This window comes from Nilaparvata lugens, chromosome 7, assembly GCF_014356525.2.
Source record: "Nilaparvata lugens isolate BPH chromosome 7, ASM1435652v1, whole genome shotgun sequence".
NCBI lineage: Eukaryota > Metazoa > Arthropoda > Insecta > Hemiptera > Delphacidae > Nilaparvata > Nilaparvata lugens.
Genome location: NC_052510.1, coordinates 24,148,568 through 24,164,767, shown reverse-complemented (window position 1 = coordinate 24,164,767; position 16,200 = coordinate 24,148,568). Strand labels below are relative to the sequence as shown.

At 34.4% G+C, this 16,200-nt stretch overlaps 1 protein-coding gene across 1 annotated transcript in view; it reads left to right on the top strand.

The window, feature by feature from the left end:
- The window catches only part of LOC111044223 (liprin-alpha-1), a 306,418-nt gene that overhangs the window by 270,491 nt on the left and 19,727 nt on the right, over positions 1–16,200 (top strand). The window contains exons 18-21 of the mRNA XM_039432367.1: positions 1,077–1,169; positions 7,973–8,219; positions 8,841–9,004; positions 14,351–14,606. Of these exons, the coding sequence (XP_039288301.1) occupies positions 1,077–1,169; positions 7,973–8,219; positions 8,841–9,004; positions 14,351–14,606 (760 nt within the window). The remainder of the gene's footprint in view (positions 1–1,076; positions 1,170–7,972; positions 8,220–8,840; positions 9,005–14,350; positions 14,607–16,200) is intronic.

The window sequence follows — 16,200 nt, the reverse complement described above, 5'->3', positions numbered from 1 at the left end:
ATTATGTGTCATATCTACAATATTAAACTGATAACATTTATTTTTTAAGATCGATTTATAGGCCTAATGATTTTCAACTGATTGGTTGAATCGTGATGTCTACATTTGGTGGCATTGAAATTATCATTAGGTGGCCTCCAAGAACACGTTTCATTCACGATCATCAACTTCCATTCCATTACTAATCAAACTTTGTTTAACTACTTTCACCTTTTAGGTGTGAGGAATGTTACTTACCCTTCTGAATGCGAATGAAAATACTAACTTGAACTGTATCTAAAACACAATTTATTAATTTTGAACAATTAATGATAGATATGAAGGCTTGACATACATTAGTTACGTTCCGTAATATCGTGCTGCCTTGAGTCAATGAATCTCTGCCAATGTATGAACACTCTCATCAGAAGAAATGCTTCTATCCTGCTCAGCAGGTTTCAGCAAAATTCTTTGGAGATGGATAACAGGTCTTGATCACTCAAGAATTTTTGTCTCCTTCAATTCATAGTGTGTAAGCAAGCACATTTGTGTGTCGTATTAATGAAATCACTATGGGAGCAAATTGACATGAATATAGTGAAACGCTGTTTGATATCAACGCTCACACGATGATCCATGTAACACTGACAACACATGGTCAATCCTCAACCATGGATTCTCACAGCATTAAAACGCATGTGGACAAGTAGCCTATTCCTGCTATTGAACTTTCTTTGTACTTTAAATGATATGAATAAATTTAGGACTGATAATATATACCGGTACATTAATTACTTACTCTCATGATTATTACTTTGCTGGATCATTGCTCTCATGGTGACTAACAAACATGCATCAAAGTTGACACTCAACATAGCAAATGCCTCTAAGAGTAAACAAATCTCAATGTGATTCCATTTTATCTCTAAAATCATATTTAAGCTTGTAGACTAACAAACGTTAATAATATTTTTGCGTTAAAATTTTTGACTACTTAAATGTTGAGTAGGCCTAGACGGCATGTTTGCTAATCGAATACTGTAGTGTTTGGCTTGATGGCAAATGCTTAGCCCCGGTGTTATGCTTTTTCTCGGCAGACGTACGGCTGGCGGCGGATGTGGGGTGTTTGGGGGCGGGGGCGGCGGTCAGATGCAGCCGCCTCCTGGCCTCTACTCGCAAGCAGCGCTAAGGTCATTATTCCACAGCAGAGCAGAGCAGCCTGTGCTTGGTGCTTGTTTGCATGCATGCTTACTCTAGTCAAGTTAATTACTGTGTTGTAATTACACATTGACATAATGCCTCTTATTGGTCCAATTGCTTCACCAATACTCCAACAACTAATTCATTCTTGAAATATATCAATATTACAGATTTCACTAGGTTTGATAATGATAATTAACATTATTATTAATGGTGTAACAACCATTCTTGTTATTCTCATAAACTAGGTTTGGTTGTTATCCTATCCACTTTGAGTTTTGGTATTTGTGTAACAACTGCTATTATCATGAACAAGTGGTTTTTCTATTATTTATTCTCACAATAAGTAAGACCAAGTTCTCATGAACTTGAGGTTCGGTTGTTTCGATAATGATGTTTAGTTTGGTTGTTTTACTAGGTTTTGATAATAATTAATATGTAACAATCTTGAATAGTTTTTTATTATTCTTTTGAAAAATTAGAAGTCTTTCTTTCATCGGCAGTTTCCATGAAGAAATACTCTTTGAAAGTTCTGTGTTACAGATTTAGACTTGTATACTCCTATACCACATAAAATAATTTTTCTTGATCATTCCCTCGCTTTTTCGTGTTCCTCGGATAATGAACTCCGTCGAATAATATTGTTTAATGTGAAATAGGCTATAGTCCGGGCGCAAATGTCATTAATAAGGCACTCCGTGGTCATTTTTGAGTAACAGCCGTGGAATATGTCTCAATTTCTTTGTTCGGTCTAGCATAATAAGGATCGTGATGATAAGTCGAAATCACAGGCAAACACCTCGGAAACAAGATGGCCGACAAAATTTTCAGGGTTTTGCTATATCGCTTGTATTTCAATAACCGTTCGAGATATTCAACCGTTTTTTAGAAGAAAATTGTTTTAAAAATCTTCCTCTACAATTTTTGTTCTATAAAAGTTTCCTCTATAAAGCATATTTTTCTAGTTATAGCCTACAAAAGCCCCAAAAAAAAACTTTTTTTCAAATTTGTTCAAATTTCATTCCATTATAACTTTTTTGTGCAAAAGATACGGAGAAATTTTAAATCTATGAAATTTAGAACGTTTTTTCAACTTTTGAACGATATATCTTCGTGCGCTGTACGTCAAAAAATGAGTTCTCCAGCGCCCTCCAAAGAAACCCCTGATGTCGAATATTTTCGTTGTTTCCATCATCAATATTCTTATTCTTCTTGTTGCAACGAAGAGATTGAGACCATTTTCAAGTCTGTATGTTGAAGTAGTCATGAAAAATCGATTTTATAGTTCTAGCTTGTTACCACATGCGAATGGAAAAACGCACCAGAAATCATGCAGGGTTTTCTTTGGAGGGAGCTGGAGAACTCATTTTTTGACGTACAGCGCACGAAGATATATCGTTCAAAAGTTGAAAAAACGTTCTAAATTTCATAGATTTAAAATTTCTCCGTATCTCTTGCACAAAAAAGTTATAATGGAATGAAATTTGAAAAAAAAGTTTTTTTTTTTTGGGCTTTTGTAGGCTATAACTAGAAAAATATGCTTTATAAAGGAAAATTTTATAAAACAAAAATTGTAGAGGAAGATTTTTAAAACAATTTTCTTCTAAAAAACGGTTGAATATCTCGAACGGTTATTGAAATCCAAGCGATATAGCAAAACCCTGAAAATTCTGGCGGTCATCTTGTTTCCGAGGTGTTTGCCTGTGATTTCGACTTATCATCATCACGATCCGTATTATGCTTGACCTAACGAAGAAATTGAGACATATTCCACGGCTGTTACTCAAAAATGACCACGGAATGACATTTGCGCCCAATGATAGAAATTTGATTGAGTATATTTCCTTCTAGTATTTGTTCGAAAAATAAATATTTTTAAACACTCATAAACAAATGTGTGACGAATTCAAATTTTTCTATTGAATATGGATATCCACATTCCATTATCACCTACACTACGACAGAGAATGTTCTAAATATGTGAAATGCCAATTCAAAAACAGATTTACCTGAATTGCTAGGGATTGATTGAGTAGAATATTGTTAGATCATCACTTAGCATTGTCCGAGATATGTATAAAATCAACAATAAAATGTAATAATAACGATAATAAATTCTATTTAATAAGAAATTTAGTCTACTCCCATTTCGTTGGTATGAAGATCTGAAAACAAGACCAGATAATATGAAGAATTTAAACCTAACATTTCGGAGATTGTTTTTCAATTTTAAACAGGATGATTTTTGTTGGCAAATAACACCATGATTTTGTTTCATCTGTAACGTAAAGTGGAATTATCAAAAATAATTTCGGTGTACAATTCCATAAAAAATAGTTCCTCTCATTTTATTAACTTGGATCTTACAAAATTAAAAATTCAGGAAAGCCATTCTAAAGTAGAAGATCAAAGGTCTCTCCTGTATTCAAAGTGATTTTCAAAAATCTGGTAAGACTTAGTGGTACTGCTTACTGCATTATCTAGAAGTAATCGTAACATACTCTACAAAATGTTATTGTTATTATATGGCAAAGACCGAAGTAACTATACAATACTATGGAATCAAAAAATATATTTTTTATGAAACAAAAGTTGTAACAATGTGATTATAAGCATAAGCTTTCTAGCTGGCCAAACTAGCTATAACTATCCCCTCGATGAAGTTCAAGACGGCGGTTTTTTAAAATACTGTAGAGATTGTGCATTATTCTCATGAACTTACTGCTGAAAAAAAACTCTAATTTTTGTTTGGTTAGCTTCGGTAAAAATTTATTCATCTCCCAGGTATTGTTTTTCTCGAATTAATTATAACAAGTTTTAAGCTAATTATTGTGAGCTATTTAGATGAGCATGTTTGACTTGGGCACTTCAATTTCATGCTTATTTTCTAAAATTAAACTTGAGCTTCAATTACTAACTCTTTTCACTGATCTTTCTCAATAACTGAGCTTTCTGTATTGATTTCAAGTCATTGTAATATATACTTGAAGATGCTATCACGGCTTGCATAACAAATGCTCACATTTTATGTTATCTTACCACTCGCATCATTGTTCAATTCATTGATTTATCAATTTAGTGCTAATTCCTTCATGCAATCATGATAATTTGTTTTACACGTCTCATAACTATTATTCATGCTTGTAACATATTTTCTATTTCAAATTTCAGACCATTCAGGTAAACAGAAAGTTCCAGCTTTCACATTACACCAAGCTTACACTTTTAGAAGTTGCACTTTCACTTATTTCAGGTGGTTTCAGAACTTTGAATTATTAAATCTTTGCTCTTGATCACTTATACTACTTGAGAACTTAATTATTATTAAGCTTAGACCTTCAATTACCTGATATACAGCTTCATTTGTTTTCACGATATAATGATCATACTTACATCATCAGATTATTGATAAGTTCGTATTATTGATTATATGATCTACATTAAAATTAGTAGGCTGCTTAATGAACTTTTAAAAACATGACAAAAACAACATTACACGTATGCTGCATTCATACATATGCTACATTTAACAGATATATTTATTATTTAGACAACAAAGTTCTGTATCCATCTTACACGATTGATTTATTGTAACAATATATTGTATATTTTTGTTCCTTGTTTCAATAGAAAGCTTTTCTTCGATCCTTCAGCCTACTTCTTCACCTCATTATCTTCTCAAGTTGTCTTTAACTTCTTTACCGTATTCTTTCTTTTCATATACATTTCATGAGTATTCAAGGAGAAACAAATATTTTGATAATTCGGAAAAATATCACCTAAACTGAAGTTCTAAAACGCTGCTTAATTACAATGTCTGCAATATTTCACTGTAAATGATTGAAACAGTTATTCGTCTTCTATGAGTTTGTAATTGGATAGCTTCAAGACCATCAGAAATATTTACCTACCTCAATATATTATTTTACTATAGTCCGTGTAAATCTTAGTTTGCAGATTGCTGCACGGAACTTTATGACCAATATTATTTCAATACAACAATAGGAGCTCACTTTTGCCGTTTTTATGCTGTTCTACAAAAAAGGCCTACGCTTTCTTTTCCGCTCTTTCTCTCACTCAATTTATTACCTAACAGGCTTTCTGTAATCTATGAAATCTCGCAGTAGTGTACTCCATAAGAGCAATGCTGCAAACTAAGGTTTTCACAGACTATGGTAAAAATTCATTGATATGTCATTGCTATTTTTAAAAAATTGATCAATCAGTTTTCAGATTAAATTAAAAACAATAAAACTTGCTACTTTCATACTTGAATTTTGTTTGTAAATGTAATCTATATAGAAATAACTTGTCTCTTGTGCATTTATATTGTAGTTAAATGTAAGATTTATTATTTTTATATATTGAATCATCAGCTTACTCAATATTTCTTCTTTCTCCTTGAAAACTTTGTGTAAAAACTCTTCCATCTTCTCAAACATTTGCATTTATCAACGATTGCTAAGCTCGTTGTTAGCGCCACATGCATCTCTTTCCTAGCAGCCATCAAAACGATTCTAGTAGCTGGATTAATGAGTCTGATTGGTTCCCGAAGCGTGCTTAGCTAAGAACGTTCTTATCAAGCTGGATTTGCACACAACAGAGACAGTGAACAGTGAAAATATAATTTGCAAGCTTCAATGGTATTATTTATATACTCGCTTGGCTGGGCTGAATGTGAATGGTCCAATTAGAACTCGTGGCAATCATATTTGCCGCCGTGTCACTGCAGTTGTGTGCGAATCCACTTACATGCACCTCTACTTCTAGGATACTTACCTGTGTAAATGTAATATTTCCATGTTTATTGTATCATATAATTCATAAAAAATATTCTTTGGACTTGATTCATTCAATACACATATAGGCGAACGAACACAGCCGCAGATAAACGTTGTCTGCATACGCCTGTCTGCTGTTGTGTGCGTTCGCCTCGAAACGAACAAAATATCACTCTACTAAATCATAGAATGAACTTTGAAAAGTGTCCAATCGATTCATAGAATATGTTTTAGGTTAACAAGTTGAAAATATTTGAAAAATCAGCCATGTTACAGCATTAGTGTGTGAAACATTTAAAATACAACAAGACCACAACATACAACACCATTATTATTTTAATACCATTCATATTTCATTATTCACTTCTCATTGTCATTTCAAGCTTTTAGAAATCTAGATCCATGAACATTATCTAGATCTGTATCTCTTCATGCTCTATCCTTCTAAATCTAAATTTTGTAAAAATAGGTGTTCCTTGTTGTGGTTGTTGTCTTGCCTTATTGTTGTCACTCCTTGTCAATAGTTGTAAATTCTATTTAAAGGCTGATTATTTTAGTTAAATTGACTTGATCAATAATTGTAACATACTTTGGCAGATCATAGGCTATGATGTTATAATGAGATTCTAAAAGGTGGAAATCATTTCTAGGTAATTAAAATAATTTCACACTTCTATCAATAAAATTATAATCATTTGAAATTTGGATATAATATCAAAAATAGTAAAATTTTATTTGAAAAGATAATACCTTGATAATTTCACAAGTAAATATGTGGGGATTTCATTATTATATACTTACTGAGAATAATATTTATATAATTCTTCAAAGTTAATAAGTTATTATTTTCACTCATTGAATCACATTTTCCTCTACCATATCATATTAATAAATCTACATCTGTCACTATAATAAAGACTCACTTTACTCATTACTATTTATTAATTCATTCATTATCCATTCGTACAAAATCACTTATCATAAAGTAATCTATCTTGATTAAGTAGTTCGATCACATCCCATATAATATACCTCAAGTACCGTAACAGAGAAAAATAGTTACAACCAATATACAGAAATATCAGTGCTACTTTTACATTGAATCCTATGCAAGTATGTATTGAAGGATCTTAAAAATAGATAAGATTATAGCGATACATTATAATCATACAGCTATACAACATAATTACAATCTTACTAATAATTGATAGAATTAAATTCAAAAAATAATATCTTATAATATTATACTGCGATGTCACTCAGCAAAGCCTAATGGGCTGGGATGTTGTAATTTCAGTATGCTATCACTTAACTTGTCAAGGTCTCGTTACCCAATCCATCTGTAAATTATGTACCACCCCCACCACATGAAATCTACGTTATTAATAATCACTGGTGGTCCGTAACCCACCGAAAGCTGTAGGTGCACTCATCTCTCATCATTAGGTATCCATCTCATTCCACACACAAGCCTGGAGCCTGGAGCTTACGTGGAGGCACCATCCTCAGCAAATAATTAAACCCGCTCAAGTCAGTCACATACTTGTGTGATTTATTTGATCATTCAGATTTTATCTAACAAATCTATTCAAATTTAAATAATCTAATCTATATGAATTCAAAATTTTATTTTATTTTTATTTGATTGCTTATACTAAAAATTGGACAAGATAGTGAAGGAAACATACATAACCTCCTTTTTGGTTACACTGTCTCATCACCTAAATTTCAAGAGAAAATAACAAGGATTTCCTTAGTATTTTGTCTACCATTGTTTTCACATGAGTGTCGTTTATTACATGAATAGATGAATAAATAAAAATAGCATTTTCAAATTAAAACTGGTAATTTTGAGTTTAAGTAATGTTTCATTAAAAAAAAGTGTACTGCCAAAGTATTGAACACGATTGGTCCATGTCCCTCTAGTGTAGAGCTGCTAGCGCTGCTTGTAGTCTAGTGTTGGCGTTGCGTGTTGGCGTAGTTAGTTGGATGTTGTGTGTTGGTTGGGTTAGGCCTGGCCTTGGCCCTGGGCCTGGGGGCTACTCGACTCCACCCTCTCCTCTGTCCTCTCGCCACAGCAGCCAGGACAGCCTGCACAAGTCGCTGATGGCCGGAGGCGGTGGCGCCTACATGTCGGGGGTGGCTGGGGGTGGCATGCATCAGTCAGCCGCTGCTGCCGCTGCCGCCGCCGCAGCTGCCGCACACAAGAAGAAGGGCATCAAGTCGTCGCTCGGCCGCTTTTTCAGCAAGAAGGAAAAGGTTAGTTGAAGCATATCACTCTCTCTCTCTCAAACTTTTGTAGTTATAACAATCGTTTATAAAAAGGTCCTGAGTTCCCTAACTCAAACATTACTCGGTAAAATATTTTGTATAAGGCTGGTCACTGAAAATAGGACATGAATGTTAAACTTATTACATTTATGGATGATCCAAATCTTCAGACGTATCATTTTCAAGTGATTAACATCTTAGGCTGCTGGCTACTAACTGTAGAACATGAATGTTTATCATGTTCATCATGCATGTTTTGTCATCATCGAGAGGCTTCTAATATAAAATAAGCAAGCAATAACCATGAATAAACCACTGGAAAATTACAAATTATAACGATAAAAAATAATTCTACATCAAATAGAGCGGCGAAGAAAAAATAAACTACAAAAAATCGAAATTAACATACTTCTATCCAAGAAGGAAGACGATTCTAATATTTTATTTATTTTTTCCAGAAATATTTTTGATCCGTTGTTCAAAAAGGACATACTGTACATAATAACTGATTGATCTAAAATCATAACTCAATATAGACTAATTTAATGTTCAATTTAAAGGATTTTTGACTGAATAGTATAGAAATGATGAAAGATTATGTTGTTTCAGGGTAAAGTGAAAGAAGGCTCTATGATGGGAGGGGAGCAAGTGACAATGACGTCATCCTACAATGAACAGCTGGACATGAGTGTTGGTGGAGGGGCGGGAGACACCCTCAGCCTGGGGGGCGGCATAGGACAGAAAGGTGATTTCGACAGGAGGAAAAAGAAGAAGTGAGTACTGCTATTGCTCATTCAGCCAATTCTTTCCTCAAATAAGTTATTAAAACACCTTATGACTAAATGAATACATTTTTCTACAACTGCGCGTAAAAAAAGGGTTTACATACTAGCAAGGGTTGGGACGCTAAGTTTCTTGAAAGCATCTCTACATGACTCGTTGAATTTGAGTCCTGCAATGCATCTTATGGCTTTTTTCTGCCATAGAAACACTCTGCTGGCAGAAGAGCAGTTGCCCCATAAACGGAGACCATAATTTAAATGTGAATGGAAGAGACCGTAGTATGCCATCATCAAAACTCCAGGGCTGACTGATAGTTTAAGTTTACGTAGAAGAAAGGTGACTCTTGATAGTTTTTTACAAAGAAACTCGATATGGTCTTCCCAGCATAGCTTACTGTCCAGCATTAAGCCCAGCAATTTGACCGGCTTTGTGTAGTTTTTTAGGCTAGGATCTATTCTGCTCTTCAAGGAAAATAATATCCTCTCAGTTTTGGTCTCATTAAGACGGAGGCTGTTGGCATTGTACCATATTTTTGAGGTTTTTGTTGAAACGTCAAGGTCATGAATAAGATTTTCCGCATTCGCACCAGAATTGAGAATTGTAGTGTCGTCAGCATACAATATTGAAAAGCATGGTATATTACAACTGAAATCATTTACGAACACTAGAAATAAAAACGGCCCCAAAACAGACCCTTGAGGGACGCCTGTTTTCACGGCTTTTGGGCTAGATAGTTTATTATTTACTTTTACCACCTGTTGTCTATTGCTCAAGAAGCTTTGAATCAGAGTCAGCTCGCTACCTTCAATACCATAGTATCTCAACTTTTCAAACAATATTGAATGTGACATGGAGTCAAACGCACGACTCAGGTCCAGTAGATCACCAGCAACCATACATTGGCTTTCAAAGCTCTCAAGAATGTAGTTGACAACCTTTTCAATCGCCATAGTTGTTGAATGATTTGGTCTAAATCCAAATTGATTGGGGTTGAGCAAATTATTTTCTACAAAGTACTCATACAGCTGTTTCAGTAGACATGCCTCAATGATTTTACCTACGATCGAGACTATTGCTATTGGTCTGTAGCTTTCTGGCAGTTCCTTTTCACCTTTTTTATAGATTGGATTTATTATCGACATTTTCAAGCATTCAGGAAAAGCTCCAAGTATCATAATCAAATTAATTACACATGTCAGTGGACGGAGAATCGAATCGATAATGTTCTTCACCGTATAATTTGAAAGACCAAAGGTATCCTCACTTCTTGAGGAACTGAGATTTCCTACTATGGACTTCACCGTTTTAATGTCAACCTCTTTCCATGCAAATCTTGGTGCAGCCACATTTTTTAAATTGATGAGATTACATTTTTCCAGCATATCTTCCATTGTAACTGATGTAGAGATAGACATATCCTGAGCATGAACTCCTGCACTAAGAAAAAAATCATTCAGTTCTTAGGAGGAATGTGATTGTAGTTGATGACTTATTCTTGTGTTTAGATTCATTGTTGATGATTTTCCATGCTGTTTTACATTTATTGTTAGATTCTGTCAACAGCTTGTCGTTGAGTGACAACTTTGCCCTAGCAATCGCTTCAGTGTAAAGTTTTTTGAAATCTTTGAATCTCTCTTTGTCTTCATTGGCACATTTATACAAGACTAACAGGTGGTTCTTCATGGTCTTGAGTTCAGGAGTGTACCAACTATTAACATGCATGTTTGAGTCCTTGGCTCTTTTTTTGTGGGTTTTCATAGGGCAAAACGTCGTCAGGTATTGAGACAGTATATTCATAAATTTTTGTACTACCTCGTTCACGTCCCATACATAGAATATCTGTGACCAGTCCAGACTTGAAAGGAATTGACTTAGGTTGTATAACCTACTAGGAGACACTACTCTTATTAAACAACAGTTGTTTTCGTCATCCTGTCGGTTAGGCCCTTTGAGAAGAAAATTATCTTGATGAATATGAACCAAAACTCCGGCATGATCTGATACAAGGTCTTGCTTATAGATTTCACAATCATATGAATTAGTATCAATGTTGGAAAAAATATTATCTATACAAGCATGACCTCTTGTTGGATGAGAGTGCATGCTATACAAATCAAACGATCTTAGAATATTTATAAATTGCTTTACGTCTGTCTTCTCATAGTCAGATATGTTAATGTTCATGTTGAAATCACCAGCTAAGACAACATACGAATATGGTTTAGAAGTAATATATATTAGTAGCTCCTCCAGCTTGACAAGGAAATCCTTAACATTGGAGTCTGGTGCTCTATACAGACATAGGATAATACAATTCACTGGCAATAATTTAATGGCAGACAATTCAAAGAGGCTGTCTGATGTGAAATCTGATACGTCCATTCTCTTGAATCTCAATGAGTCTCTAATCAAAATAGATGAGCCACCATGCGTTTTTGTATTCCTACAATATGAGTCGGCCAATGTAAAACAACCAGTGGGCACATAAAATGATACTTCATCTTCATGTAGCCAATGCTCGTTTATGCAGAGGATGTCAATTTGTCTACTTTCAGCTATCAGCTCTATCTGGTTTACTTTGTTCCGCATTGAACAGATATTAATAAGAAAAAGATTCATGGTAGAGCTGTTTCTCAATTCTTTATTCTGAACCAGTAAAATCCACTCTGAGTCATTCTTGTCTGTTGTCAACGAAGTGTTATCGTCAAAATCAAGCTCTATGTTCAATTGATTGTCGTTTATTGATAACTGATACTTGCCGCCATCCATAACAAGTGAGGCCTCATCATTTAGAACAGTTTCAGTTGCTTGTCTAAAAGAGGCAGCTTTCAGCGAAGCCTTGTCGTTTATTTCAAGTTTAAAGGTATTGAATCTTCCACTTCATTGATTGCCTGCATGGATGCTCCACTTATAAAATCAGATATGTAGCGCTTTCCCAGCGAGTTGAGGTGTAGCCCGTGTCGTGTATGGAAACGCCGACCTATGTTACTAATATCTAAAAGCCTCACATTTTTGAATTGTCGACAAATTCTAGCTATCTCTAAGTTTGTTCTCTCTATTTGATGATGAATGTTAGAGGAAATTGGAAGATCATATCTACAAGGCACATTCATGAGTATGATATTCACATGCGACAGGTCATATAAACATTTTTTTAAAGAACTTAGAAATTTTTTTGCACCAAATTTTTCCATATCATTTCCTCCTCCCATCAGGACGACCAAGTCGCGATCTGACATATTTTTGCTCTCATGCTCACAGCTTGAAGCAACATCTTCGAATTTAGAACCTGGTTTTATCATTCCTGTCACCTTACAGTCTACTCTTTTTGCCGTGAGATTCACTATATTTTTACCATGACTGTCCGCAAATATTGTTATTTTCTCGAAATTTATTTGACTTGAGCTGTTTCTAATTGCTACTGGGGGTGACGTAGTTTTGTGAGACAAGAAACTTGAATTTTTGAAGTCTCTAACCCGGTTTTTCACAAGACGATGAACTTTGGCCTGATCCGGACGTGAGTTTGACACATTGAATAAACTTCTTCTATTTTGCGAGATACTAATCATATGGAGCTGCGCCTCGTCCGCTTCTTCACACTCAGTCAACACCTCACATACCTTCCTAGAAGTCGCAAAAGAACTGGAGAGACTCCCAGGAGCTGGAGTAGCTCCTCCTCTGTTGTTTCCAATGCTCGACGAATCATTCATGAGATTATCACTCGATTTAATGTACAACTCGTCATACCTAGCTCTCCATTTGTCAGTCTCTATCCTCTCTAAAACTTTCTCATACATTAACATACTTCTATCCAAGAAGGAAGACTATTCTAATATTTTATTTATTATTTCCAGAAATATTTTTGATCCGTTATTCAAAAAGGACATACTGTACATAATAACTGATTGATCTAAAATCATAACTCAATATAGACTAATTTAATGTTCAATTTAAAGGATTTTTGACTGAATAGTATAGAAATGATGAAAGATTATGTTGTTTCAGGGTAAAGTGAAAGAAGGCTCTATGATGGGAGGGGAGCAAGTGACAATGACGTCATCCTACAATGAACAGCTGGACATGAGTGTTGGTGGAGGGGCGGGAGACACCCTCAGCCTGGGGGGCGGCATAGGACAGAAAGGTGATTTCGACAGGAGGAAAAAGAAGAAGTGAGTACTGCTATTGCTCATTCAGCCAATTCTTTCCTCAAAATGAGTTATTAAAACACCTTATGAATAAATGAATACATTTTTCTACAACTGCGCGTAAAAAAAGGATTTACATACTCAATTCTCCTCGTAAAACAGCTTATTTCTGAAGAGAATCTACTTTTTCGCTCGCTAACCATTCGCGCATTCGCAGAAGAGTTTCTTTACGCTCGCTAATCAGCTGATGGTAAGCAGCTTGCCAAAAGTACGTTAGATCTTAATCTAAAAAGTCGGCAATATTGTACCGGTTCTGCACTATGCAGCCATGATGGATATCAGTGAAGACGAATTATTATTAACTCCGCCGATATAAGTAATTTAACAGGTTTGGGCAGTTGTAGAAAAAATGTTGTATGTAATTCGCGCGTAATGCTTCTTTATCGCTCTTGCTCCGCTTCGCGTCGCGTGATAACTATTTTGCGCGAGCGATAAAGTCGCGCATTACGCTACGCTCTTGATACATAAATAGCTATTTCATTGCTAATTGCCAGGAAACGGAACAGATATAAGCAAAGTCAACACTAAGCAAAGTTAGCAGACAGACAGAAAAAATATATTTATTTAAAAAAAAATGCACTTGACAAAGTAATAATCTTATGTACTCATTTTAAATATAAAACAACAAAAAAGAATAAAAACAACCTCATGAATACACTAAGCCAAATAAATCTTCAAAAAATGGCTTGCATGGGCAAAATCTGGTTGCCTGTTCGCAAACCAGAACAAACTAAGTATAAGACAGAACAATCACTGCAAATTTCAATAGCATTAAACAAATGAGATGCCAATCAGAGTTCACAATCAAAATATTCAGGTACGCTATAAATTCCACATAAACAAGTGGAATTCATTCAATTATTGATATACTTATTGGAAAGTTACAGTAGCTGAGGGCACCAGGCAAATCCCATTATTACCAGGAATATCAAACAGAATAATCATACAATTTGGAATAAAATGCTTAAACATGAAATGAGTCAATAATTATTGCTAACGGCAGTGTATAAATACATATAGATATCTTTACAATATATAGATATATAAATGTAGAGACAGTGATGTGTATAGTTAAGAAAATATAGACATAGTTTGGTTTGAATTGGTGTGCTAGTATAATGGTGTGTGCAGCTACGACTGTTTCAGACACGAGCTGCTGGCGGAGGCGATGAAGGCAGGGACGCCGTTCGCGCTGTGGAATGGGCCGACGATCGTGGCCTGGCTGGAGTTGTGGGTGGGGATGCCCGCCTGGTATGTGGCCGCCTGCCGGGCCAACGTCAAGTCGGGCGCCATCATGTCAGCGCTGTCTGACACTGAGATTCAGCGCGAGATCGGCATCAGCAACCCGCTGCATCGACTCAAGCTCAGGCTCGCCATACAGGAAATGGTAGGCCACTCACCAAGCCACTATCACAATCGCAATATAACGTGCAGCATTTTCACATTTTGCAAGCCCTAGGAAATACGTGAAGCTTATATTATTATTCTTAGGAAAACTATAAGTGATTCTTATGAGTGAAACTCATTTTCTATATTTGTATTCTCAATTGAATTGCATTTTGTCTATTTTTTATTTAAATTTTATGGCTACTAAAGTTAAGCTTGAATATTATATTGGATATAATACCATATAATATTTTTACTAACAAATACCATATTAATATTTTTATTAACAAATATTTTATTGGACATAATATAAAATTATTATATTGTATATTCAAGTTTGGAGACTTTTGCATAGTGGAAATTTAAGCTACTACTAGCTAGTAAAATAGCTAGCTACTACTAAGCTAGCTTGTAAATCATATTAACAGTGTTAGGGAATGTGAAAGTACCGATGAATACTTGAACTATATCCAGCCCCTTAATTACGAATTGAATATTTTCAGTTTAAATATAAGAAGTTTAAAAAGAAATTTTGATCAAATTCTCCTTATCTTGAACAGCATGAGAACAAATTTTGAGGTTCTAATTTTTACTGAAACCTGGACTTCTGAAGAAGAAAAATCACTGTTAAACATTAATGGCTATAATTTATATATAAAAAGTAACCCCTTGAATCGTTCAGATGGAATTGTCATGTATGTAGCTAATAGTATTTCTTCGAAAAAAAATTGATAGTCCAAACGAATATCCTTTCTTAGCTGTTGAGCTACAAACTAAAAATAATAAATATTTAGTAACATCGGTTTATAGATCTCCTAGTACAAGTATACCTTTATTTATAGAACAACTTGATAATTATATGAATGGTTCATGCTTTAATTTTGATAATTCATTAGTGATACGTGATGTAAATATTGATCTGTTAAGTAGTTCTAAAAAAACGCATGATTATTTGTCTGTTATAAGTTCGCATGGGTTTGAGTCCTTTGTCAATAGAAAACTCGTCCTGCTTCAAATACTTGTTTAGACTATATTTTTTCTAAATCCAAACATAATGACTCATTAAAAACTGCTGTTTTTTAGAAATGTCAATTACTGATCATTATGCGACTGCTCTTCACGCATCAATTAAAAAATATGTTTGTTCTCAATCTAGTCAGCCATGTAAGTTTATTGAAGTGAGGAATGTTAATAAAGAAAAGTTGTTAGAGGAGAGTGCTTAAATGATTGACGCGAATAGAAGTATTGAAACATTAGTAAATGAATTTGTAAATAATGTAAAAACATGCATCAGTTATTAAAAAGCTTAATTTAACTAGAAAACATTTGAAACCTTGGATGTCCAATGGAATTCTAAAGTCCATAACTATAAGAGATAGATATAAAAAATTGAGAAATGAACCATTTAATGTAGAGCTGAGAAGGAAATTCCTGTCTTACAGAAATAGAATAGTAGATATAATTAGAAAAGCAAAAGATTTATATTATCAATCAGAAATAAATAAAGCTCAAGGTGACCCTGAGAAGATTATGGTCTGTGATAAATCAAGCAATTATTGAGGTAGATAAGAGTTCTCAATTACATGTAAATCAAT